General features: G+C 46.3%; 1 protein-coding gene across 1 annotated transcript in view; it reads left to right on the top strand.

Annotated features, from left to right (window-relative positions):
• The window catches only part of LOC126161969 (otoferlin-like), a 994,328-nt gene that overhangs the window by 675,262 nt on the left and 292,686 nt on the right, over window positions 1–26,380 (top strand). Inside the window, exon 5 of the mRNA XM_049918162.1 lies at window positions 22,722–22,962. Within this exon, the coding sequence (XP_049774119.1) occupies window positions 22,722–22,962 (241 nt within the window). The remainder of the gene's footprint in view (window positions 1–22,721; window positions 22,963–26,380) is intronic.

Genomic DNA, 26,380 nt, shown 5'->3' on the forward strand with positions numbered 1-26,380 from the left:
CTGTGTTTACATGGAATGTACTGGTCCTCTGGTCCAACTGAACCGATCACTGATTGGAAGTGTTTATGTGCGGATATTTGGAGACTATTTCGATCCGAACAACTATAGAATTTTTGTAGGTGACAATGCGCCATGTCACCGGGCCATACTAGTTCGCGATCGCTTTGAAGAATATTCTGGATAATTCGAGAAAATTGTTTGGCCACCCAGATCTCCCGAGATGAATCCCATCGAACATTTATGGGGCGTAATCGAGAGGTCGGTTCGTGCACAAAACTCTGCATCGACAACACTTTCGCAATTATTGATGTCTGAAGGGGACTTCCAACGACTTGTTGAGCCCATGCCACGTCGAGTTACCGCACTACGCCGAGAAAAGGAAGTCCCTCGCGATATTAGGAGATATCCTGAGACCTTTGTAACCTCAGTGTATTTTTGACAGAAAGAGCACATAAGCAATTGTTAGAATTCCGCTTAGACAATGAATTGACATCTTTTAGTTCCAATATGACGAACGTTGAGGAATTATGGGTAAAGTTTTAGCGGATTGTAAATTGCGCACTGGTGAAGTATGTGCCGAGTGAGTGGATTAAGGGCGGAAAAGGCCCCATCGAGGTTTAACAACGGAATTCATGGAAATACTGAGGAAGCAAAGGCTGTTGCATTCTCGGTTCAAAAGAGAATGCATGAATGACGGTAGGCAAAAGGTAGTAGAAACTTGAGCGCTGTAAAAAGATTAACGCGCGAATCATAGTAATACCACCTGATTGACTTAGCAAAAGATCTTGCCGAGAACCCCAGAAAAGTCTGGTCCCATGTTAAATCGTTAAGAGGGTCGAAGGCTTCTTTCTATCCAATCATTTATTGACCAGTCTGATGTAGCAGTAGAAGACTGCAAAAGGAAAGACAAAGTTTTAAATTTTGCATTTAAGAAATCGTTCACGCAGGGGAATCGTACAAACATACCGTTTCACCATCGCACAAGCCGGTCGCTGTGGCCGAACGGTTCTAAGCGCTTCAGTCTGGAACCGCACTGCTGCTACGGTCGCAGGTTCGAATCCTGCCTCGGGCATGGATGTGTGTGATGTCCTTAGGTTAGTTAGGTTTAAGTGGTTCTAAGTCTAAGGGACTGATGACCTCAGATGTTAAGTCCCATAGTGCTTAGAGCTATTTGAACCATTTGAACCATAGCACACACTCCCGTACGGAGGACGTAGCAATAAGAATTCCTAGCTTAGAGAAACAACTGAAAGAGTTGAAAGCAAATAAGTGACCAGGTCCAGACCGAATCCCAGTTCGGTTTTGCAAAAAGTGCACTATGGCACTGGTCCCATTATTAGATATCCTGAATCTCCCGCCAAACGCAAAGTCCCAACCGACTGGAAAAAAGCGCAGGTGACTCCTATATATAAGAAACTAAAAGAACAGCCTCCCAGAAATACAGACAGTATCCTCAACATCGGTTTCCGTAGAATTCTTGAACATATTCTCCTTTCGAATGTAATAAATTTCCTTGAGACGAAAAAGTTTATGACCACGAATCAGCTTGCCCTTTTCTTACATCATATCTTGCGAACCATGGATGAAAGGCAAGAGGCATTCCATATTCCAGATTCAATATTCCTAGATTTAGGAAAAATATTTGACCCAGTGCTCCAGTACAGACTGTTAACAAAGGTGTGAGCATAAATTCCCAGTTATGTCAGTCGCTCGAAGACTTCGTGAGTAATAGAACCCATTAAGTTGTCCTCGATTGCAAGTGCTCATCAGAGACAATAATATCGTCAGGAGTGGCTCAGGTAAGTGTGATAATACCGCTGTTATTTTCTATATGCATAAATGATCTGGTGGATAGGGTAAACCACAATCTGCGTCTATTTGCTGATGGTGCCGTGGTGTACCACATACCATAGCACCTCCAGTCTTCAGTGGAGGATTTCATAGATCAGCATTTGTCACAAGCGATAATAGATCATTTTGATAGCCCATTAGACGCAGCAGTGATCATTGTTAAAAAGAAATCACCAGATGATACAAAGAAATACTGATTTTGTTGTGGCTGCAGATACCTCAACTCTAAGACAGTAACTGGCACATATCTGATTCCAAACATTACAAAAACGTTGGACAATTTAGGAGAGTCCAAGTACTTTACAGTGATGGATCTAAGAAATGGTTGTCACTAGGTAGAGGTAGTCCTGGAGGAGAGACTAAAGACAGCATTCACAGTACCATTGGGTCTTTACCAATACCATAGGGTGCTGTTTCGGCTCAAAAACGCACCAGCCTCATTCGGGATGTTATTAGATGGAGTGCTACATGGACTGAAGCCTAAAAAATGCCTGGACTATTTGGACACTGGCATTGTATTATCAATAGTTATGCTGGAACATGCGAAACCCTTGGAGCACATGTTCATCAGACTAAAATCAACATGCCTGATGCTTAGCACAGGTAAATACCTTTCTGTGCCGAAATTGGTGAATTACCTTGGACATGTGTCCAGCGAGAAAGGTGTTCAAGCTGATACTTGCCTAATAGAGGCAATCTGGAACTTTACAACACCACAGTCCACAAAGGAGCTGCACTTGTTTCTGGGCTTATGATAAATATTATCGACAATTTGCAAAAACTTTTGCACAAATTGCAGGACTATTGAATCAGTTATTAAGGAAGGATGTGGGAAGGATGTGAATATCCAGTGGTCAGCGGAATGTAAAATAGCGTCTGAATCAGTGAGGATAGCATTAGTTTCTGATCCAGTATTGATCATTCCTGATTCTGAGAAGGAATTTATCCTCTCATGCAACGACAGTAATGGGATGGTTGGTTCTACTTTGGCCAAAATACCGATGGAAAGGATCATCCAGTAGCATATGCATAAGGACAGCTGAGCGAAGCTGAGTGCAGCTCCTCCACTGCAGAGAAGAAAATGCTAGCAGTTATATATGTAATAGCATATTTTCTGTTATTATTTATATGAATAGAAATTGAAGGTAATAAAAGATCACGTTTTTTGTTATTATTTATAGGAACAGAAATTGAATGTAATAAAAGATCATGAATCATTGAAATAGCTGTTAGGGCTGAAAGATCCTTTGAGTTGATTAATAAGATGTGCTCTCTCACTCAGTGAGTTCGATTATGAGGTTATTCATAAAATAAATATGAAGATTGTAACGTACCTACACCAAATAAAACCTATATTGGTGTGTGAAACTGGACTCGATAAGCAACCTGAGCTATCAGTAAGCGGAATCTAACCTGCATAACACTGTGTGCGTGTTGTATTAGTGTCAGTTTAACTGTCATTTAAGCCATCAACAAATCTTTACATGAAAAACTTAAAACTAACATTTGGATAAGCTATCTCAGTGCGTATTTGAATAAGAATTTACAAGTCAAAAAAATTTGCTTGTGCAACGGAATTTACTGGATTGGAGTACATGACATGTTGTGGTGTGCCATTGTCACTGTTTTGGCCCTAAGTTTTGCACTCACCTCTTTAGATGGCTGCCTTTTTCCAAGTGGTTTACGGCAATTCGCAGCACATGCAGCAGCAGCGCTAAAGCTTATTTCTACTAAGAATGAATTTAATAAAAAGGAGTTTGCTTGGGACTTGTTAACTACTACATAACTTGTAAGAAGGGTTTTCATAAATTAAGTCTATTCAAAAACTTCAGAAATCATCATGACTAATAATAGTTTGACAAGTATTAATAATGGCGAAATGTCTGACAATGACCTTACATGTATCAATAATGGCTGAGTGACAGTTTAAAAATTTATTTCAGTTTCAAAGTTAACATTTAGTAACCACAGCATATTTATGAATTAGATGTGGAGAATAATTATTATTATTTGGAAGATAAGGAGGCTTCTTTAACTGACAAGCAAAACATGGGATTATTTCAAACTCGGACTAACAATCACGAGCCTAACCCTGCAATTGCTCTTTAAGCTATGCTTGCGAATTTTACCTTGAATTCCATCTTCAAACACAGTTAAGCCAGCTAAATCTGTCCTGGCCGTATAAATTGTATCAGGCCTTGGGTTTGGTACGGTCTGCCATCACCGACGTGAGAGCAGCTTGACACGTTTTTTGTCTCTGAGCTCTCTACCAACACTACTGAAATTTTACTCTCTTAGACAGACCTCATCTCACAACAATGCTTTCAATCGCGCTCCCACGTTTCGCTCTCAAATTGTTACTACCGATATCAGAGTGATTATTTATTTCCGAGGACTATCACCATTCAGGGTTGTGTACAGCAGGAAATGACATGACCTAACTGCGAATCAGTGAAAAGATACGTGAAGAGGATAAGTGTGGTGTCGCAGAAAGCGGAGTGAACCAACACTCAAGCCTTGGAACAATAAGAGCAGTTGGATTATCATGTAGGACAACTACCTCAATACTGAGTGCGTGAATGGGTGTTAGTCACTAATTCTTACATGACTAAGGGAAAGATAAAGAAGTTCTTGACAAAGTTTAAGTGTCCTTATGAAGTCACTCAGATTATTTCACAGTGAATATTAAAGTGAAGTTTCCAACAAAGACGTCTACTGTCCATGTTGAGTTAAACCTTTTAAAGGAGTGGTGGATCTATTTCTACAAATTCTAGCAACCTAGTCAGTTCATATGAAAACGACCAAGAAAGTCAAGAAGCGTTTACCAGTAGATAAACATCATACATATAGCGTATCTTATATGTTGAGCTCACATGAAAATTAGTAATATCCAAGTTTTATTACGTCCAGATCTTTTCAATACAACTTCCATTTTTTTTTTTATTCTTGTTCAAGTGCTGTTGTGATTTTATATTTATCTTAGTTACCACGGGTCGTTCAGTTTGTGTTTTTAATGAGGGTTATTTCATAGTTGATTTGTTTTGTATATGCGTTTTCGAAGGAGAGAGGGAATGATAAAAGTTGCTCTCCTCAGGTGGCAGACTAAGAGATGGTTTGTTGCAGTCCTACATGTCACCAGCGGACGAATGATGCATACAGTTCACAATTAGCCGTAAGAGTCAGGTGTGCTGTTCGCCAGACGGATGTATGTGCTGCTAACCAATCACCAGTGGACACTAAACTTGACTTTTTATTGGTGGGAAATGAGGAACAACGTTCACAGGTTGAAAGAAGCATTCGTAGAGCTACAGGGAGAAGAACAAAAGGACAAAGGTTTCACCAAGATACAGGGCGAATCCAAGAACTGAGGCTGTCACGTCGCAAATTCAGAGTTCACCTTGCGACAATAATTGACATTGTACCATAGAGGCTAATTCATTAAGAAAAAGAGAGTGATTGGAAGCAAGAGGAAGTGTATTGAAGAAAGTATTCGAAACAGCGGATGACGAAGATACATAGAAGTTGGATGACATGACTGGGCAAGTACACTGATGGCACGCACCACTAAAACTGCAGTACGTAGAATGGCATACTACGCAACTGTCGAGTTTGGACAGAGTATTCTAAACAACAACAAGCCGGTACGTGAGCTAACACTGAGTTAGCGCTGAACACACAGGATGCAATGAAACAGTAAACAGCAGTTTGAGAAAAATACAGAATTGACTGAGAATACTAGACATAAAAATGACAGTAGCTGGATTTTACGAACATTAGCAGATAGACTCAGTGGTGCAAGAACGAGGGTAGCGTTATTACAAGAAGCAGTTTGCCTTGTGGTAAACAGGCATCCAAATTCGGCACTATTGCCGCCTCAACAATTCTTGACAGAGTTGAACCTAGCGAAAAAAGAGTTTCCTGCAGAACTGCAGCACGTGACAGAGATGACAGAAAAGAACTTGGAACTATTTTAGTACATAGCAACTGTAGAACTGAGTATGGACACAGCAAGATTGTATGTATTGAACCGATTGTTGGTAGCAGGAATGAATGCAAGGTACCAGTGTTATGCAATTCATCCTTATAAAGGGAGGTAGACTAATGTTTTGAAGATAGGAGGAGTGTTGCACCCCAGAATGAGTTCTGCATTTAGTCCTAAATGTGTTCACATTTTTACTAGGCGAGTTCAGAGAACATCAGTCCAGCTCAGAACCATATCCCAATTGCGATGTCAACTTGATTTTCCGATAATGTAGCAGAAGGCAAGGCATTAGTCGAACGTTGCCACGCATCCTAGCAGCGAGGGAAGCAAATGAGCAAAAATCGTAGTTCATCATAACAGGGCAGTGTGAAGTAATGCTCCGTAACTCCAATCACCACAGCACCATTGCAACACTAGAACGTGCAGAAAGACCTGATCTCAGCAACCAAGAAGTGTTACTTAGCCACCACAATAACTCCCAGAACGCTGACAAGTCCATTAACCCAGGGCAAATTCGCTCATTCAGCTAGAGCCTCTGTGTCAAAGGCGAGAGTTCTGCTGCTTAAATAACTGCGCTTTCAGAGCTCACGGACGCATTCGGTCATGCTGCCATTCTGTCGCTGTTACCAGTAACAGAGAGAATGACAGTCTCATGAGTTTCAGTGAAACTACGACAAACCAGCCGATGATGGTACCTGCTTGCTGACTTCGACACCGAGACACAGCCATTCCAACGCAAGCCACAGCTATGGTCTACCACTGCAGCTTACTTGGTTCTCGCAGATAAGGAGATGATTAATATGCTGCCAGCCCTGCACCGATAAAGACCGTTCGTGAATGTTCTGCAGGCTGTCATCCCCACACTGTCCAGGAGTGGCACGTCCACACAGCCCCTGGCCATTCCGTGAGCATCTGCTGCAGTCTTGTTTGTTTCACTGCCGGAGACTAGGGCCTGTCCTTCGCGACAACCGTCCTACTGGATCCTTCAGTCGGCTACATTCACATAAGCGCACAAAGGGCTGTCCACGAGAGGTGTAGAGCCGCCCTGTGCTACAAAAACATTCAGTAACAGACAAGAGCTACTGATCTTCCCCGCTGCAATGCGCCAACTCCACTTACTGACCTGCAGCACCAGCATTATGTCTCAGTGATGAAGTGCATCAGCGGTTCACCACATCACGCCAATGAGACTTGATGCTCCATAACACTACGAAGCACCAACTTTACTCTGTGCCTTCATCCTGACAATAAAATTCCATTGCAGATATCATTGTGCTAGTGACGCTCCGGAGTTGGTATCTTACCACTTCCACGCCACCGCTCGGCTCCCTGACCCATAGTGGCCTTGGCCAACCCGGTTTGCTGCAGATTATAAAAGACAGGGCTGGTATTATTAACACTTCCACAAGAAAGGTGAGTTTAGTTATGTTTAATCACTGAACACGGAGGAAGTGAATTGTGATACTCTTCACATAAAAGGTCTTTATCGCATTATTAAGAGAAATTGCAATGTAACATCGATTTCATTTCAGTTTTCAAGAGTAGTTCGGGCTTGAACAACCTAACATAGCCGTAGCAACAGCATTTACTAGCGCAAATTTTGTTGCCAGCGGAATTAGGCACACGGTTAATTGGTAATCATTGGCACATGTTCATCAGACCAGACTTCATTACAGACCAATCATCGCAGATGTTAAGCTCATCGCAGCTTTTTGTTCAGCTGCAGGCATATACTTCCGAACAGTTTGAAGGTTACTAGAGAACTCTCTCGTGCACAGATATCAGCTGTACTGTTTTCTCTTTAAAAGAAATTTCTTATAGTAAAAAATTCCTATCCGGCGACAAACATGAAGCCAACACGTTTATCACTATTTTTTATTGACTATGTAGTTGCTGACTTTATCATTTTGTTGACTATGTTGTAGCTGCATTGTGTAGCGTCAATATACAATTACTGCAATTTGCACATTAAAGATGTTGCATACATTTTGTGGTTCACTACTTGAATACAGAGACCACTGACGCTATATCGAACATCACTACACACCTGATACGTAGGAAATATTTATAACTGCTGTTTCATTAATTTTTTTTTAGTGTTGAATGTTAATACGAGGTAATTTAGGCTGTTAGTTGATTAGAAACAACGGTCGTAAGTGATTGGATAAGCGTCGTGCAGACGAGTGCTGTAGCTGGTTCATGCAATACTTATTGCCTTTTTTCTGGCAGTGTTTACCTCAAGAAGCAATGATTACATGAGGAAGTAAAATAATTGAGGTACAGAGGCAGGGGCGATTTTGTATTACGCTCGAGCTTTTAAATTGCTCACAAATGTCTTTGAGCCACCATCATGACTTGCGTACTTTTTTTTCTACATCGAAATCCTCTTTCTTAATACTCTTTTGACCTCAGGAAGTCTCTACGTACAGCCAGCTATGTATTTAAGGTAAAGGGCAACATGCAGTGTCACTGCAGTTGAGTAGAGCGCATTTTCCCCACTAATGTACGAGGTCATGCAGTTTGTGTAAACTACTCAAGATGAGAACACGCAAGTGCCATAAGCCGATTTCCCAGAAACTTCGCTCAGTGGAAAGGGAGCCAAAATATGCGAACTCGTACCTCAGGTTATCGAAAGATGTTCAATCGTTTATGAGAAAACAACAGTAAAGGCTTTCTTTGTAATTTAGATGCCTTTTAGAGCGCGATAGCTTCAGCCAAAGTTGTAGTACAGTGACTAGCGTCGCGACCTCTGACTTTTGCGCCCCATGTTCGAAAAATTATTTTTATTTCATTTTATTATATTTTATGCAGTTATCTACCCATGTCCGTAAAAGGTTACTACACGAATGTTTCTTATGAACTCGGGGGACGCAAGAGCTTTATTTTAATTGTAAAATTACAACTGTGTTTCACAATAAATGTCATACATTTGTTATGTGACATATTTATGTGTTGCATTTTCAGAGATTACAATATTTTTGAGTTCTCGTGTTCTTATACTTCATTCTTATAGCAGTTCTTACATTAATTCTTACGTTTATTCTTCAGGAAGATTTGGTACATTCCCTTGAATGATAGATACCAGTTGTAGAAAAATTCGAACATAGAAATTTCGAACATCACGAGAATGGCGCCAAGGCAGGTTTTCTTGGTAGGGACCTCACTCGAGAAAGAAACGTCGTTAACATTGCTGAAGATTTCACGTGTTGGCGATAATTTCTCGGAAAATCACGGGTAACGGACCACTTTACCCAAAACTGGCGTCTGCAATTGACTATGAATCAAGGTACAGTACTGGAACTTCACCGAAAACGATTAACAAATTATTTTCTCTTTCGTTTATTGTATTATAGGAATGCGTGGTGTCTGTGCTTTCGTCCATGAATCCACAACCTTCAGTGCGGACGCACATTTACGTTTGGTCTTCAGTGGGAATCTAAAATCAGCGACCATGGAGAAAATGGACATGGACTGCGGATAGGTGTCGTTATGTGGGAGTTTGGGTAGGCCAGGGAGCCGGCCCTTGCAAAAACACCGTGTCCAGGTGGCGCAGTGGTTAATGTGACTGCCTAGGAAGCAGGAGATCACCAGCCGGGCACATTTTTTCACTCTTCGCCACTGGTTCCGCATGAAGTGTTGATGCAGCTGATATCATTAGTTCCTTTCTTTTCTCCCTCTCCACCTTCAAATTGCATAATATTTATTTGTTTTTATTCTTTAAATTCGTTCACCAGAGATACTATCACTAAAAGAATGAGGACAACGCTATTTCAAAATAAACTGGAAAACATTCCCCTAGTCATCTTCAACGGACAAGGGTGGATAAATGAGAAACGAAACTAAAAACCATAATCGGATTTCGAACATTGGGCGCTAATGTGTGAAGTTACGATGCTACGCACTGTGCCACTGCTCCAGTTGAACTACATTCATGCTCATAAATTAAGGATAATACTGATACATGGTGAAACAACACTCTGGTTAGCGCTTTGCTGGTTTAAATCACCTAGGGGTATGTCCATGCGGTGCATTTGACCTGCGGTCGTTGCACGGTGGCGCTGGCAGCAGTCCACATACGCAGAGGTGTGTTGGTGCATGTCAGAGTACGGTGCAGACGCTTTCAGAGGTGCTAATGGTGACTGTGCGTTGAAAATAGCTAAAAGAACACATATTGATGACGTTATGAGGGGTAGAATACTAGGGCGACTGGAGGCTGGTCAAACACAGCAGATCGTACCACGAGCCCTCAGTGTGCCACAAAATGTGATCTCACGATTATGGCAACGATTCCAGCAAGAGCTTCAGTACGGGACGTCCACAGTGTGCAACACCACAAGAAGACCGATATCTCACCATCAGTGCATGCAGACGGCCACGGACTACTGCCGGTATGCTCGGCCACTGGAACAGTTGTCTCCAGACACACAGTCTACAGACGACTGAAGAGACATGGTTTGCTCGCCCGGAGACCTGCAGGGTGCATTCCACTGACCCCTGGTCACAAGAGAGCCCATAATGACTGGTGTCAGGAACACAGTACATGGTCATTGGAACAGTGGTCCCAGGTTATGTTCACGGACGAGTCCAGGTGTAGTCTGAACAGTGATTCTCGCCAGGTTTTCATATGGCGTGAACCAGGAACCAGATACCAACCCCTTATCTCCTTGCAAGGGACCTGTATAGAGGTCGTGGTTTGATGGTGCGGGGTGGGATTGTGATTGGTGCACGTACACCTCTGCATGTCTTTGACAGAGCAACTGTAACAGGCCAGGTTTAACGGGACGTCATTTTGTACAAGTATGTCCACCTTTTCAGGGGCGCAGTGGGTCCCACCTTCCTCCTGAAGGATGATAACGCACCGGCCCCCGACTTGCCATCGTGGAGGAGTACGTTGAAACAGAAGGTATCAGGCGAATGGAGTGGCCAGCCTGCATCTCGTGGTCGTGCGGTAGCGTTCTCGCTTCCCACGCCCGGGTTCCCGGGTTCGATTCCCGGCGGGGTCAGGGATTTTCTCTGCCTCGTGATGGCTGGGTGTTGTGTGCTGTCCTTAGGTTAGGTAGGTTTAAGTAGTTCTCAGTTCTAGGGGACTTATGACCACAGCAGTTGAGTCCCATAGTGCTCATAGCCATTTGAACCATTTTTGGAGTGGCCTGCCTGTTCTCCAGCACGTCTGGGATGCTCTCGGTCGACCGCTGCACGTCTTCAAACTCCTACGACACTTCAGGAGCTCCGACAGGCACTGGCGCAGGAACAGGTGGCTATACCCCAGCAGCTGCTCGACCACCTGATCCGGAGTATGCCAACCCGTTGTGCTGCCTGTGTACGTGTGCACAGTGATCATATCCCATACTGATGTCGAGGTACATGCGCAGGAAACAGTGGCGTTTTGTAGCACATGTGTTTCGGGACGATTTTCTCAACTTATCACCAATACCGTGGACTTACAGATCTGTGTCGTGTGTGTTCCCTATGTGCCTACGCTATTAGCGCCAGTTTTGTGTAGTATTGTATGTTAACCGGGGATCTAGAAACGACGGAAAGGCTCCATCCCCGCCGCAGCCGCAGTGGTCCACAACCCCACGACGACTACCGCAGTCCACCTCACCACTCCGCCGCCCCACACCGAACCCAGGGTTATTGTGCGGTTTGGCCCCCGGTGGCTCCCCCAGGAAATGTCTCACACCAGACGAGTGTAACCCCTATGTTTGCGTGGTAGAGTAATGGTGGTGTACGTGTACGTGGAGAACTTGTTTGCGCAGGAATCGCTGACCTTGTGTAACTGAGGCGGAATAAGGGGAACCAGCCCGCATTCGCCGAGGTAGATGGAAAACCGCCTAAAAACCATCCACAGACTGGCCGGTTTACCGGACCTCGACACAAATCCGCCGGGCGGATTCGTGCCGGGGACCAGGCGCTCCTTCCCGCCCGGAAAGCCGTGCGTTTAGACCGCACGGCCAACCGGGCGGGCCAGTTTTGTGTAGTGCCACGGTGTGTGGCACCACATTCTACAATTATCCTTAATTTATGAGCATTAGTGTATATACACACTAAAAGACACGTATAGCGCTTCGAAAATTATGACAGTCGTTTTCGCACAGCCTGTTGAGTACCTACGGACAAGTCGAGTCACCGTGTTCACTTATTTTGACCCCTCCTACACTGACAAGGGAACCTCCCCATCGCACCCCCCTCAGATTTAGTTATAAGTTGGCACAGTGGATAGGCCTTGAAAAACTGAACACAGATCACTCGAGAAAACAGGAAGAAGTTGTGTGGAACTACGAAAAAATAAACAAAATATACAAACTGAGTAGTCCATGCGCAACATAGGCAACATCAAGGAACCACTGAGCTCAGCAGTGCCGTGGTCCCGTGGTTAGCGTGAGCAGCTGCGGAACGAGAGGTCCTTGGTTCAAGTGTTCCTCGAGTGAAAAGTTTAATTTTTTATTATCAGACAATTATTTAGCGAAGCTGCACAGGTAAACACAGCAGTAATGTTTACGTGATCGTGTGTCAATTATCAAAGTTCAGGCACTCACACATAATCAACTTCGCTCTCCATAATTCCAGGACATGTTCAGATTTGCTTGGACATATGCAGGATTTGACGGTCTACAAACGGAAAAACTTGAAAACGTTAAAAACATATGTTTTGACAGAGCACAGGGAAAACTGTGCGACTGTGAAACTGTTGCATTCATTTGTTGCAGATTATGTGACAAACTCTTACATTTTCATCACTTTTTTGGAAGTGATTATCACATCCACAAGAAAAAAAAATCGGGCAAGGTAGAAAAATCTTTTTACCCATTCGCCAAGTGTACAAGTTAGGTGGGTCGACAACATATTCCTGTCATGTGACGCACATGCCGTCACCAGTATCTTATAGAATATATCAGAAGTGTTTTGTTTTCCTGTGGAGCAATCGGTTGACCTATGACCTTGCAATCAAATGTTTTCGGTTCCCATTGGAGAGGCACGTCCTTTCGTCTACTAATCGCACGGATTTGCGGTGCGGTCGCAAAACACAGACACTAAACTTATTACAGTGAACAGAGACGTCAATGAACGAACGGACAGATCATAACTTTGCGAAAATAAAGGAAGTAAAATTTTCACTCGAAGGAAGACTTTTTTCCTTTGTTTTGTTTTTCTATTGTCAAGCTGACCATTTTTTTCTTTATTTATCGCTACAGTCAGTGAGACTGGAACTGTGAACCGTAACAGACGCTGTTTCGCAGTGGACCGGTGGGGGCTCGGGGGGCAAAGTGGGCAGGGGTCGAAAGCCGAGGCCTGGCCAAAGTGTCCTCCTCACCACCACCGAGCCTGCGGTGCTTAGGGAAATGGGAGACACAGGAATCGACAGTAGTGGAAGGCGTTGTTATTTATTTATTTGCACGTGTTTTTGTAATATTCACTAATATCATGAAATTATGTGAACACATCGGCGAAAGAGAAAAGAAATGTAAATTCTGGTTAAAGAAAAAGAAAGGAAAAAGGAAAAGCAAAAAGAAATAAAATCCGCGCAACCTGCGACGCGCTCTCCCATCCGCGGAGGTCAGAAGTAGAATAGATCGTAGGCGGTTGAAACTCAGACACCGCCGGGGAGGAGGGGTAGGTGCCCTCTGAGCCAGGCATCCCCCAACTCAGTGGAGGTCTAACAAACACCGCTCGAAGATAGTTAGCAAATAATGTTCGGTAACGTGGCGTGTTTTCTAGAGTTTCATGGGCTGTTCGTAAATAGGTCCAGAAGTCGAGGCGGGATTTAGGTCCCTCATGAAAGAGTTAAGCGACCGCCCACCCTTTGACCCACGTAATAGCATGACATTTGGCGGCGGGAAAATGTCTGTCCTCCGGGTATAGAAACATTCGAGGTTCGATTGTGTCTGGTGGCACCCGGAGATAGCAGGCAATGATTTGCTGCACGAAGCGCCGTACATCTTACGATGAGGCGCATGTCAGACGGTCTTCATCAGTGTCCAGTTGCTGGCAAAGGAGACAAAGAGGGGATTCTGACAAGCCAATGTTGTGCAGGCGCTGCTTCGTGGCAAATTTCCTGTTGACTATGTGATACCACGGTGCCCGGACGTTCGTAGGGAGGAAGGGCTGGTGGACGGTGGTCCACACTATGGGCCACTGGGTGGAGGGATGTTTGGTCTCCATCACATTCCTGGGAACACAGCGCAGCAGCAGGCTGTAAAAATCCTTAGTCCTGGGTGGGCGCGTATCTGGGAGACTGGTATGTATGTAACTGTAGTCGACGAAAAAGGCCGAAATATGGGACAAATGAGGCACGATATGGCCGACAGACACCGGTGGTGAGGTGGAAGCAGGTAGGAGGACCTCAAGCACGCTGCGTGTTAGAGATGTACCCTGGCCCATCCACTGTTTTCTCATGGTATTCATGTACAAGGCTGCAGCTCGCATACGGACATTGACGAGCCCGACGCCACCATACCGTGGGGGCAGGGTTAGTGTCTCATAACGGACTTTAAACATTGAACCAGCCATGAGATAATAGCCAAAAGTCACCTGAAGGTTGCGCCCAATTGCAGTTGGCAGAGGGAGAACTTTTTTTTTTTTTTTAAAAAAAATCTTTATTATCAAAAATCATTATAATCATACAAGTTTAACCCACTACCTTAATGCATTAGTGGGTCCTAACAGTGATACATTATTTACACTTTTGCAGCTTAGTATACTTAATAGTAGGTGAGCTACAGTTAACATTAACATTAGTAACAATGGGCATCTAATCTACTTATATTGTTTATCCTAATTCCTATTTCTAATCTAGTTTATATATATATATTTACTGCAGCGTCACATGCGTGCCAGTAGAGATATAAACCCACTTTTACTGCCCTGCTCTTCGAGCTAACCCCGAAGAGCATGCCCCTGGCACTGGGCGGGCCTCAATGTTTATTCGCTGCAGTCCCTATCTTAATTTCCTATATCTAATTCCTACAAACTAATCTATCCTACGTCATGTCCGGTGTGTGTGTCGCAATCGGTAGTTGTTCCCTACTCCCCCTAGTCCTGCACGTGGCGGTTCCCAACTTAGAGGTAGTCGACCAGTCCTCGCACAGGCGGTATGGGAATAGGGCTCTCAGACTCAGTTGGTGGTTATTGTCGCTCGTTATTTACTGGATCTCTCCTAGATAGTCGATTAATATTTTTCGTGATATCTCGTTTGCCAGAGTGTTCAAGGTCTGAAACGTTTCTTCTCGTCTAAGTAATTGGTGTGTGTCTCGGTTGGGTAGTCTGTCTCGTAGTTCGTTGGCGATATCATTGAAGAGAGGACATTCATAAACCACGTGCTCGGGCGTGCCCTCCGGATCGCCACAGTCGCACGCTGGTGTTGCCCTTTTCCCAAATCGACATAAATATGTCGGGTAGGGACCATGGCCAGTGAGAAAGTGGATCAACCCTCGCGTAGGCTCAAAGTACTTCATGCCAAGTCGTTCCCTCACATCAGGTAGGAATTGGAAGGTTCTTCGTCCAGTCTCTTCTGCCTCCCAAATCTCCTGCCAGAGCTCTTCCCCTCTTATCCTTATCTCTCTTTTGTCCCTCAATCTGGTACCCATAATGTCAACTATTTTCTCATTATTTCCCTTCTTGGCCCAATACCAAGCCGCCTGTTCTCTAATCTTTATGTCCAGAGGGCAGAGCCCCATTATGATTAATAGGGCTCCCCCTGGAGATGTTCTGTAGGCACCTACGGATCTTAATATCATGCTTCTCTGAACCCTTCTCACTGCCATGGCGGGCACAACCCTCGTGAGCCTGTGCGCCCAGACTCCCGAGCCGTAGCCCACTACTGAGGTTAAAATACTGTTATGATAAAGTCTAATTAGGTGTGGAGGAAGATGAAATCTTTTGTGACCTATGGAGATTAAATTATTTAATATCTGAAGTGCTCTCTGAGTGACAGTTTCAATATGCTTCCCAAAATTCCACCTCTCATCAATGATAACTCCCAGGTGGCGTGTCTCTCGTCGTCGGAGAACTGGTGATCCGTCTATTCTGACAGTCGGGTTTCTGATAAGATTTCCTTTTAGTAGTAAGTAGGTCGATTTACTAGGTGATATCGTCATCTTTGTCGATTGGCACCACTTCTGAAGTTTGTCTAGTGCTGTCTCTATTTTTGGTTCTATGTCTTCGCGGCTACGGCCGCCAACCAACAGAAGGAGGTCATCCGCGTAGGCTATCACCTCTAGCACCTCATCGCTCTGTTGTAATCTGTCTAATAACGGCTCCATATGTATGTCCCAGAAAAGGGGTCCTAAGACTGAACCTTGGGGACATCCTTTGGTGATTTTCTTACCGATTCTTTCGCTAGATGATGATAGCCAGACCTCCCGTTCGTTGCAATAGCTCCTCAGGCAACCATATAGCGGCCCTGGACACTCTTTCTCCCGCAAGCAGGAGAAGAGCGAAGGCCACCAAAGGTTGTCGAAGGCGCCACTGATATCCACCATGATGCCAACCACGTATTTATGCGGGGTCGAGCTGCAGACCTCGGCCGCCAGGGCAATAGCATCAGATGCTGATCGCCCCGGCCTGAACCCGAACTGCCTGTCGCTCATCCCGCACAACACTCGGTGTGCCGTCAATCTGTCAGCCAGCAGTTTCTCCAATATTTTTCCGAAAATGTCCAACAAGCAAATCGGCCTGTAAGATTTCACATTAGCAGGGTCCTTATCTATTCCTTTCTTTATAATGATTACATTTGCTGTCTTCCATCTCTTCGGAAATTTCCTCTGTCGGAGACATTCATTATAAAGATGTGTTAATGGCGCGATTAACTGAGGCGCCAGGAACTGCACTACCTCCGCCACAATGCCGTCCGGCCCAGGTGCTTTACCTTTTTTCAATGATCTTATATGAGCTGCCACCTCCTCCTCTGAAAAAGGGTAGACAGCCGTCTCATTATCGTATTCCTCCTGATCTTCATTTCTAAGTTGTTTCTGCCCTTCTGTTTCCCCTTCCGCGTTGTCGTCAGGCAACAGGGACCGGAGGAGGACCCCCGCAGTTTCCTGCCAGGACTCCGTCATCCCGTCCCCGTACCTGACTGTAGATAACTCCAGAGGAGAGCGGATTTTTTCCCTTACCAGCTTGTATGGAAGCCCCCATGGGTCCGTGACTAGCTGGTTAAGCACGAAATTCTCCCAACTTCGCATCCTAACTTCGCGTAGTTCCTTTTGGAACTTCAGTTTTTCCTCCCTGTATAATCTCTGCCACCTTTGGCGTTCTTGCCAGACGACACTGCGCTGGTAGTGCCTCCTTAGCCGTCTGACAGATCGACGTAGTTCACCTAGTTCTGCAGTCCATGGTGACGGAGAGGCCGCCATGGCCCTCCTCCTTGCAGGTACGGCTGCCTTCACCGCTCTTGTCACTGCGTTCACCAGTTCCTCAGTTCTTTGGTCAACGTCTATGTCTAGATACATGTCACTTTCCGGTATTGGAGGAATGTCACACTCCCTCGCTAGGCGCTCCCAGTCAGCTCTTCTGTAATTTAGTTGCACCTCCCACCCCGTGGCCCAGCGGCATTCTCTTTCACCCAAGGTGAAATAAATCAAGTTGTGGTCGCTTGTGGTGGCATTTTCTAGGACTTTCCAATTTTGAATAAGGTTAGCCGTATTTGGTGTTACAAGGGTCACATCAATATTCGTGCCCTGTCCTCCCCCTGCAGCGTAGGTAGGAGGATTGCCAGGCCTGTTAGCCACCACAAGTTGTGATGCCATTATAAGTTCTTCAATTTTTTCACCGTTGGCATCCCTTGTGCCACTGTACCACAGGGGGGATTTTGCGTTAATGTCAGCTGTTACTACTACTTTTCTTCCCTGCAACGCCGTGGTGACTCTAGCCAGGTGGTCTATATAGAGTTCTATGTTGTCCCCATATTGGAAATACATGTTTATGAGGATTATTGTTCCCATGGGAGTTTGAAGCTCCACGACGTTGCAGTGGCTAGTTGCGAATTGTGACAATATGGTAACTCTGAGGAGCTTATTTGTGATTATAATCACCGCCTTCGGGTTATCTCCCGTGCTGACTATTTGCCAGCCTGTAGCGGCAAAAGCTATTTTTCCAGCCAGGGAGTATGGCTCCTGTAGACAGAGTACATCCAATCTCCTCTCTTCCACCTCCCTCCGGAGCTCCTGCATGACGAGTCTGCTGTTATGACTGTTTAGTTGTCCAATGGTTATTTTCGTCATTAAGGGTAGTATGTATGTATTCGGTCATGTGGCCAAGTCTTATTCCAGTCGAAAGCAATTCGTCCGTGTGCTATTACTGATTGCTCGTAAATTTCGTTAAGGTCAAATTTCTCACCTCGTCTGTCGAAAACTTTCTTAAGTAGATCACGCAAGGCTCCGAAGTCAGTGGGGAGATTCACTGATTTTAGCTGGATCCTGTCAACAGCCTCCATAACCGAGAAGGTTACCTTTCTGCCTTCTTCATGTCCTACCCGGACCACATGTCGCAAGGCCGTGGTCAGGGTTGCCGGCTGCTCCAATCTGGACAGTTGCATAGTATACTCCAAGTTGGGGTATACCCTCACCGGATGGACCGGTGGGACTCTGACAATTGGTGAGCTTAGTAGAGTCCCACCGGTCGATCCGGTGAGGGTATACCCCAACTTGGAGTATACTATAGAGGGAGAACTTGCGCAATGTGAACCAATTTTGATGCCACATAAAGATTAAGAAACTCAACCCGTTGAAGTGTGTCCTGGCGGCGCAAGAGGTTCTGGCGGACGTCGTTGCGGATGACGTGTAACAGGCGACGGAAATTCGTTGCCGCTGTGCGTGTGACCGTGGGGGTAAAGGTAATGCCCAGGTACCGGAAAGTCCGTACAAGCGGCAGGGGTGCCACTTCACCCTCCTGGAGGCCTCGTCCAATGTGCATTGCAGAAGATTTGGCGACATTCAAAGCACTGCCAACGGCAGCTCCATAATGGGTAATCAATTCGAGGACTTCTCGAATCTCAGAACCGGAGCGAATGAGGAGGAGGAGGTCATCAGCATATGCCCGACAGCGAAAAGTGTGTTGGCGTAGGGTGAGGCCAGAGAGCTTGGTCGTCAAGCCCCCAATAAGGGGCTCAAGGGCAATGGCATACAGGAGGGTAGAGAGGGGGCACCCCTGCCGTATCGAACGGCAGATAGGTACCGGTCCTGCTAAACGTCCATTGACTTGGACACGTGAACTGGCACTGTCGTAAAGACGCTGGATGACGTCGAGAAACGGAGGGGGGATGCCCATTCGGGCTGCCACCGAAAACAGGAAACGATGACGCACTTTATCGAAGGCGCTGTCGAAGTCTATAGCGACGACCGCTGCACGGAGTCTGCAGGCCACCGCTATCGCAATTAAGTTGCGGAATTCCCCTGTGGCAGTCTGTATGTTAACTTGTCCTCCAGGCGTCGTTTGCTCTGGCGAGAGAATATGAGAGAGTATTGTTCGGAGCCGCAATGCCATGTAAGCGCGCGAAAATCTTGTAATCGGCATTGAGTAGGATGAGCGGTCTGTAACTCGTGACCATCGAACCACGGGCTGGTTTGTGGACTGGTATGATGATGCCCTCAGCAAAGGCGGGTGGGATTGCTTGGTCAGATGTCATCAGTTCTTGATACATAGTCGTCCACCGTGGTGCCATGAGGTCCCGAAAGGTACGGTAAAACTCAATTGGTAAGCCGTCAATGCCGGGCGATCTGTTGACAGCACCCTTGGCGATTGCGTTGTTGACTTCGTCTTGCGTGACCGCCACTGTCAAAGCATCCGCCTCCGTGTGGGGGAGGGTGCGCGTGACGTAATGCAAAATGGAGTCGTCTGCTGCAGTTTCAGCGTCTTCTTCACTATAAGTACGACTGTAGTGCTCGACGAATGCGTGGACGATGTCATTCTGAGTGGTCACCTGCGTGCCATGAGGCGTGGTCAGAGTGCTAATGATCTTTCGACGACGCCGTCGTTTGTCGGACACTATATGAAGCATAGATGGAATTTCTAAATCCGCGTGATCGTGGCGTCGCGTCCGTATCACGACCCCTTGCAGTTTCCGGCGTGCCAGTGCAATTATCTTCGCCTTAGTTCTTTGCCGTTCCAACTGGTTGTCCGGGGTTGGCGGTTGAGCGTTCAGATCTCGGAGAATCGCATAATAGAAAACAGTGGTGCGATGCCAGTCGGCCATGTCCTTCTCGTATCTCATCAGTGTCCTCCGGATCGCCGGCTTGACGCAGTCCAACCACCATGTCAATGTCGAGTGGTAGCGGGGAAGGCGTCGTTCGCAGGCTGTCCACGTTTCAGTGACTTGTTGGCGACACGCCAGGTCAAGCAAGTGTGAAGTATTGAGTTTCCATGGCGCACGGCTGCGCCATACTGATTGCGGCGGAAGGAGGACCGTACAGATGTAAGCGCAATGGTCGGAAAAGGCCAGCGGCCAGCGTTCGGCGCCCCGTATCGCAGATCTAAGAGTTTGTGAGACATATATCCTGTCTAGTCGGCTTGTGGAATGACTGGTAAGAAAGGTATGGCCAGAACGGTCGCCGTGTTGAACTTCCCAGGTATCGTGAAGCAGGAGGTCTCGCACAACTATACGTAGTTCCTGGCATGTAGTATAGTGGGGAATCTGATCTTTAGGATGCAGAACGCAGTTAAAATCACCTCCTAGTAGGCAATGGTCATAAAGCCCTAAAAACAGGGGAGCGATTTCCTCGGAATAAAACTGGGCTCTTCCATGCCTGAGGGAGCGTAGACATTAATGATGCGTGTCCCCATGGCAGTGAGTGCCATGCCCCGAGCTGATGGAAGGAAGGCGACATCGGTCACAGAAATCCCGTGGCGGACGTAGATGGCCACTCTGCGGCCCGTAGAATCACTCGCGGAGGCATAGGCGGTATAGCCATTGATAGCCGGGAGACTAGCTAAGTGAACTTTCTGCAGAAGGGCGAAATCAATATACGAAGCCCAGAACATCTCCTGCATAAGGCGGATTTTCACCCTTGGACGGATGTTGTTGGTGTTGATGGTTGCTATCCGGTAGGCCTGGTGTCGGATTGCTGGAGGCTGGTTCACTCCGCTGTCCGCGCAAGGGTGTGGGCGTCGCAGCGGAACGGTATCCCGCTGGCCCGCAGGGGAGTCTGGGGAGAGTATGATTAGTGGTGCGGCCGTGACGGCGCAGGGTCCCGTAACGGGTCCTGCTCCTCGACCTCCTCCTCGTGCCACGCCGTGGAAGCGGGCACTGGTGTATCTTCCATTTTGTCTGCAGAAGATGCTGTAATGGTGCGTGGTGTAGTGTCGCCTGTGATACGTTCATGATTTAGTTCAGCGTCAGCACGGGGCGCAGGCACACCGATAGATGTCTCCGCGATCATAACGTCTTCGTCAGCAGTAGCGGGTTCTGAGGCCTCGTGCTGGTCGACGGTTGCGTCCTCCTCGACTTGTAACGTCTCCTCTTGGCCGGAAACTGTGCGACGTCTTCGCTTGCGACGTTTCGGAGAACGTTGTTTCCTTGTGCGACCCTCCGTGTCGGAAGACGGAAGGGAGTCGCGTCGTTCTGGCAGAAAGGCCGTTGTAGGAAACGATGAGCGAGTCGATCTCCATCGTGTTTCCGGGGTCAGGGTCAGCGTCCGGTTGCGTCGGCATCGTCGCAGCGGCGTCGATGGCCGGCCGAGGCGGCGGGCCGACCGAGGCGCTCTCCGTCTGTGTCACCGTAGCACTGTAGGTTGCGACGTGGGTGGTTCTTCGGCAGCTGGAAGTTGCATAATACGCCGTTTTAGGCATTCGGATCTAATGTGGCCTTCTTTGCCGCACCCGGAACAGGTCCGAGGCTGGCTGTCGTATATAATTATTACACGGCTTCCGCCGATTTGTAAGTAGGACGGGACGTGGCTTCGGAGATCAATGGTGACCTGTCGGACGCCGTTTAGGACAGGATACGTCCGAAACTGTGTCCACTTCTCCGCAGTGTGGCCGTGGACTGTGCCGTATGGGTGTAGTGCCGCGACGACTTCCTCAGCAGGAATTTCGAATGGCAATTCGAAAATGCGTGTCTTTCGCATACCTAAGCCTGCGTGGTCGACGGTTACCTCCCCCACATTGCCATCAGCAGGACAGAAGCGGAGCCCCTGTTTGGTCTCACGTAGTATGCGTTCGCACGCCGCGTCGTTAATGAATTTCACATAGACCGTGCTGCTCGCGATTGTCAAATGTATGCCGATAATATCGGTCGCCGGGATCTTCACTTTCTCTCGCAGAAAACGCTCCACCTCGAGTGCTTTGGGTCGGGCATAATCGTTGCAGAAAGTAAATCGGAGTGTTGATTTACGGTAATGGTTCGCCATGGATCGTACAAGGTAAGCCGGCACTTAAGCAACGGCCGCCAGAATGTAAACAAGGCGAGCTCGCGCTCCGCACGAAGTCAACACGGACGCGTCCGCTCTGTTGCCCTGCCGAAGGCAGACTGTCTTGAACCAAGGATCTCTCGTTCCGCAGCTACTGACGCTAACTACGGGACTGCGGTGCTCTTAAGCTCACATTATCCTTGATGTTGCCTATGTTGCACATGGACTACTCAGTTTGTATATTTTGCTTATTTTTTCATAGTTCCACATAACTTCTTGCTGTTTTCTCGAGTGATCTGTGTTCAGTTTTTCAAGGTCTATCCACTGTGCCAACTTATAATTAAATCTGAGGGGGGTGCGATGGGGAGGTTCCGTTGTGAGCGAAGTTTCGGGTTATGGCACTTGCCGTGTTCTCCTCGTCAGTCTGTCAGTACGTAGGAGGGTTTCGCTGTGTGCGCATTGTCATATTACGGTAAGATGTACAGAGAGAGGAATAGGGAGCCCCGTCGAGGCAGGTGGGTAACACGGACCGCGCGGTGCCGCAGGAGCTCGACGCTGAAGAGCGTGCGCAGCCTGATGCGGCTGGGCAAGCAGCGGCCGTCGCGGCACGACTCTGACGGCGAGGAGGGCGGCGAGGCGCGCCAGCGGCTGCTGTCGGGCGGCGACTCTGCGGCCGACGCGCGCTCTCTGGGCGGCCTGTCGCGGTCGCGCTCGCGGCCCGGCAGCCAGACCTCGCTGTCCTCGGGGCCCGCAGACGCAGACGCCGACGCGCCCACCAGCCCCGCCGCGCCGCCGCCGGACCAGCGCCGGCCCTCCCTCTCGGCAGTGGGCTCCCCCACCCAGGTACTGTCAGCAGCCTCTCTCCACACACTACCTTCACTGGCGAATTTCAGTCCTCCGTCGCTCCCCATTTTCCTGAGAAGCACACCTGACAAGAAAATTTGAGAAAATGAAACGTCTACAGCCGTCCTTATTTCGTACCAACCAGTTTCGGCGCTTCAGTAGCTACGGAAACTATCTGAAAACACTCGTGTCAGCAGTCCAACCATTGTGTCATTGGAATGATGTCACCAAAGTTTTCAGATAGCCAGCGTAACCAGGTATAGTCTGTCTGTAAACTCAAGAGCGAGCAGCGCTTTTGGCGCTTCAGTCTGGAACCGCGTGACCGCTACGGTCGCAGGTTCGAATCCTGCCTCGGGCATGGGTGTGTGTGATGTCCTTAGGTTAGTTAGGTTTAAGTAGTTCTAAGTTCTAGGGGACTTATGACCTAAGATGTTGAGTCCCATAGTGCTCAGAGCCATTTGAACCATTTTTTTCGGCGTGCAGTGATATACGTATTTTCTGTTCGTGGGATCTTAGTTGCCAGTGTCATTGAATTAACTCTGTATACTTACTGATGTATTTCTATATCCGGAAGTGATGAATAATCTTCTAGCATTGCCAGAAAATGTGCAGAATACGAAGAAGACGAAGTATTTGCGGAGTAACGAGCGTTCGATCGTCTCTAATTCTATTACAGCACGTATTAAAGAGGTGACCCAAAAAGAACTGTTGGCTAATATTACCAGTTCCAATCAAAGGGCTGCAATCTATGCAGACGTCAGCCTCACCCAATAGGACGCATAAGTAAGGAACGGAAAAACAAGCCGCATGGTTTACTGGAATCGCCTCGAAGGAAAACTAATAATTTTGGGAGGAAACCCATTGTTATAGAGTTTCAAAATCACGTAAAATCTTTTATGCTTATGGAGCACTAAATCTGTATCTCGGTCACTATTCACCTGGTTCTATGACATATTGCTTAAAACATGTGCGCAACAGCTATTCTAAACACTGCTGAAATTTCCTTCGAAACACGTACACAGATTCTGGACTTCTAAGCAAAAATTCGAGGTGCATTCACATATTAATTTTTATTTTTTGGTAAGAACTGTATTTGTTAATGTACAGCAATGTTATCCTCTTCAAAATATTCCCCATTACGTACTATAGACTTATGCCAGTGCTTTTTCCAATTCCCGAAAAACTTTAGGAACTGTTTCTTCGGGATAGTTTATAGGTCTCTTAACTGTGCATTTTTAATCTCATCCATTCTTGTAAAACCGCTGTCCTTTAAGGCCTGCTTTGAAATGTTTATACAACTTGTCTGCCCTTGGTTTACTCATAACAGGCTCACCAAAAGCAATATTTACAATTTCCAAAAATTTCAAACACTTTATTCCATTCTTGTAACAAAATTTAATACACATTCTCTAATTTATTTTTATACAAAACAAATAATCGTTGATGCTACCAAAACACATGTAACCTTTCTAAAGCTGACAACAGAGTAAACATCCTATATGCATAACATTGTACACATACTTTTGAGGCATGTTTACAAACACAGTGACAAAAAAGTAGTGCAAATCGGACTAATATAACACACAAAATTATAAATTTCTGCTTACTTTTTAAATACTCTTCGTGTTGCAAGAATTGTTAAGTTTCAATGCAGTCCTTCAAAGAAAACTTCTACCAGTAGAAACACAAAATAAGAACAAGCCTTAAATTCTACAGACTGATTGCATTATATGGGGTTCGTTTTACGAATAGCAATAGAGGAACATACATTCATATGAACAGGCATTTGCTTCTGTGTCTGTAGTAGAATCCTGACTACCGTTCTTATGTTAATATTATTTACTCTATAATATTGTGTTTCGGAAGACGCTATCATTTTTGTATTTCTTATGGTCTTAATGCATTTGTCTAAAAATAAACACAGCCGAAACGTATCTGTACACGGCGTCACTACAGATTTAAAGCGCGCGCCGCGGGCAGGGACGGTACTACGCTGTGAGACAGCCTGTAACAGCGCCTTGTGACGTAGCTGGGTTGGCAGAGTGGGGACTCGCTCGCTCGCTCTTCAGTTTGCCGACAGACTATATGTAGGCGACTGATGCGGCATATATAGGGATCGTGTCAGCCTCTTCAGCCTCAACTACAGCCTGAAGATGACTCATTGAAGCACCGAAACTAGTTGCTACAAAATAAATAAAATCATAAGGTCGGCTGTAGGCGTTTCATTTTCTCTCAATCGTAAACGGCCGTCGTCCCCAAGATCTGTCAAAATGATGGACATACAGAAACTCGATAAAAAAAATTGTCACCTCCAAGAGACATCTCGCTAACACCGTGTAAGACCGCCTCTACCCTTGAAATTGACCTCATTTTGGCGAGGAAGACAGTCCACAAGTTTTTTCGCACATCCTATCTCCTCCTGAATCCACTCACTGTTGATCAGATATTGTACTGCTGCTGAATTGTGCGCATACTGAATCCTACGTTTCACATGCTGTTCCTGGTAATTCCAGCTTTTTCCATGGGGCTACACAATGTGTCCCAGTCCCGACAGGACTGCTTTTCTGAAATTCCAAACTGAAATGCTATCTTGTGACGAGATGGAGCGTTACGATCCTTGAAGTTTCAACAGCAACTGTGTTGAAGCTCAAAGAACTAGCATCGCTGCAGCAGGCGTCCTGGCCGCGAATGTAACAGTGCGTGTCTGACACTCGTCGGAAAATAACGGTGGAGCATCCAGGCAACATCAAATTTCGTGTTAAGTAAGGTAAGTCATCCAATGAAACATTTGATATGACGAAAAGTGTTCGTGGTACCTTTTGTTTAAGTCGTTCAAATGTTTTCCGATGGTGTGCTCTATTTCGTGACGGCAGGGGGAACATAAGGAGGCACCACGACCGTCAATGGTACGAACAAGTCGCACGGACGAAAATGTGCAAAAAAATAACCGAAATCGTGGCATCAGCTACACGTGTTTCTGCACGACTCATCGTGGAGATGTCAGGAACACCGGAAATAATAGTGTGCAGAATTTTGACCGATAATTTGGACAACACGATAGTCTGAAGGCGGTTAGGGCCGCACGCACTTTCAGGCGAGGAAAAACATGGCAGAGTCCAACATTGCGAAGACGTGTTACAGGCAGCCCAAAGTGGTAATAATTTGACGAAATCGATTGTAACTGACGTTGAGACATTGCGTTTCTAATACGTGCCCCTTACAAAACGGGCACAGTGCAGCCTGATTGAGTCCACAGAAGCCGGAACCAAAGAAAAGACGCGTGCAAAAGAGTCTTGCTAACCGTTTTCTTCTATTTCAAAAGTATCATTCACAATAATTTTGTACCAGAAGATCAAACCGT

The sequence above is a fragment of the Schistocerca cancellata genome, chromosome 1 (genome assembly GCF_023864275.1).
Source record: "Schistocerca cancellata isolate TAMUIC-IGC-003103 chromosome 1, iqSchCanc2.1, whole genome shotgun sequence".
In the NCBI taxonomy this organism is placed as follows: domain Eukaryota; kingdom Metazoa; phylum Arthropoda; class Insecta; order Orthoptera; family Acrididae; genus Schistocerca; species Schistocerca cancellata.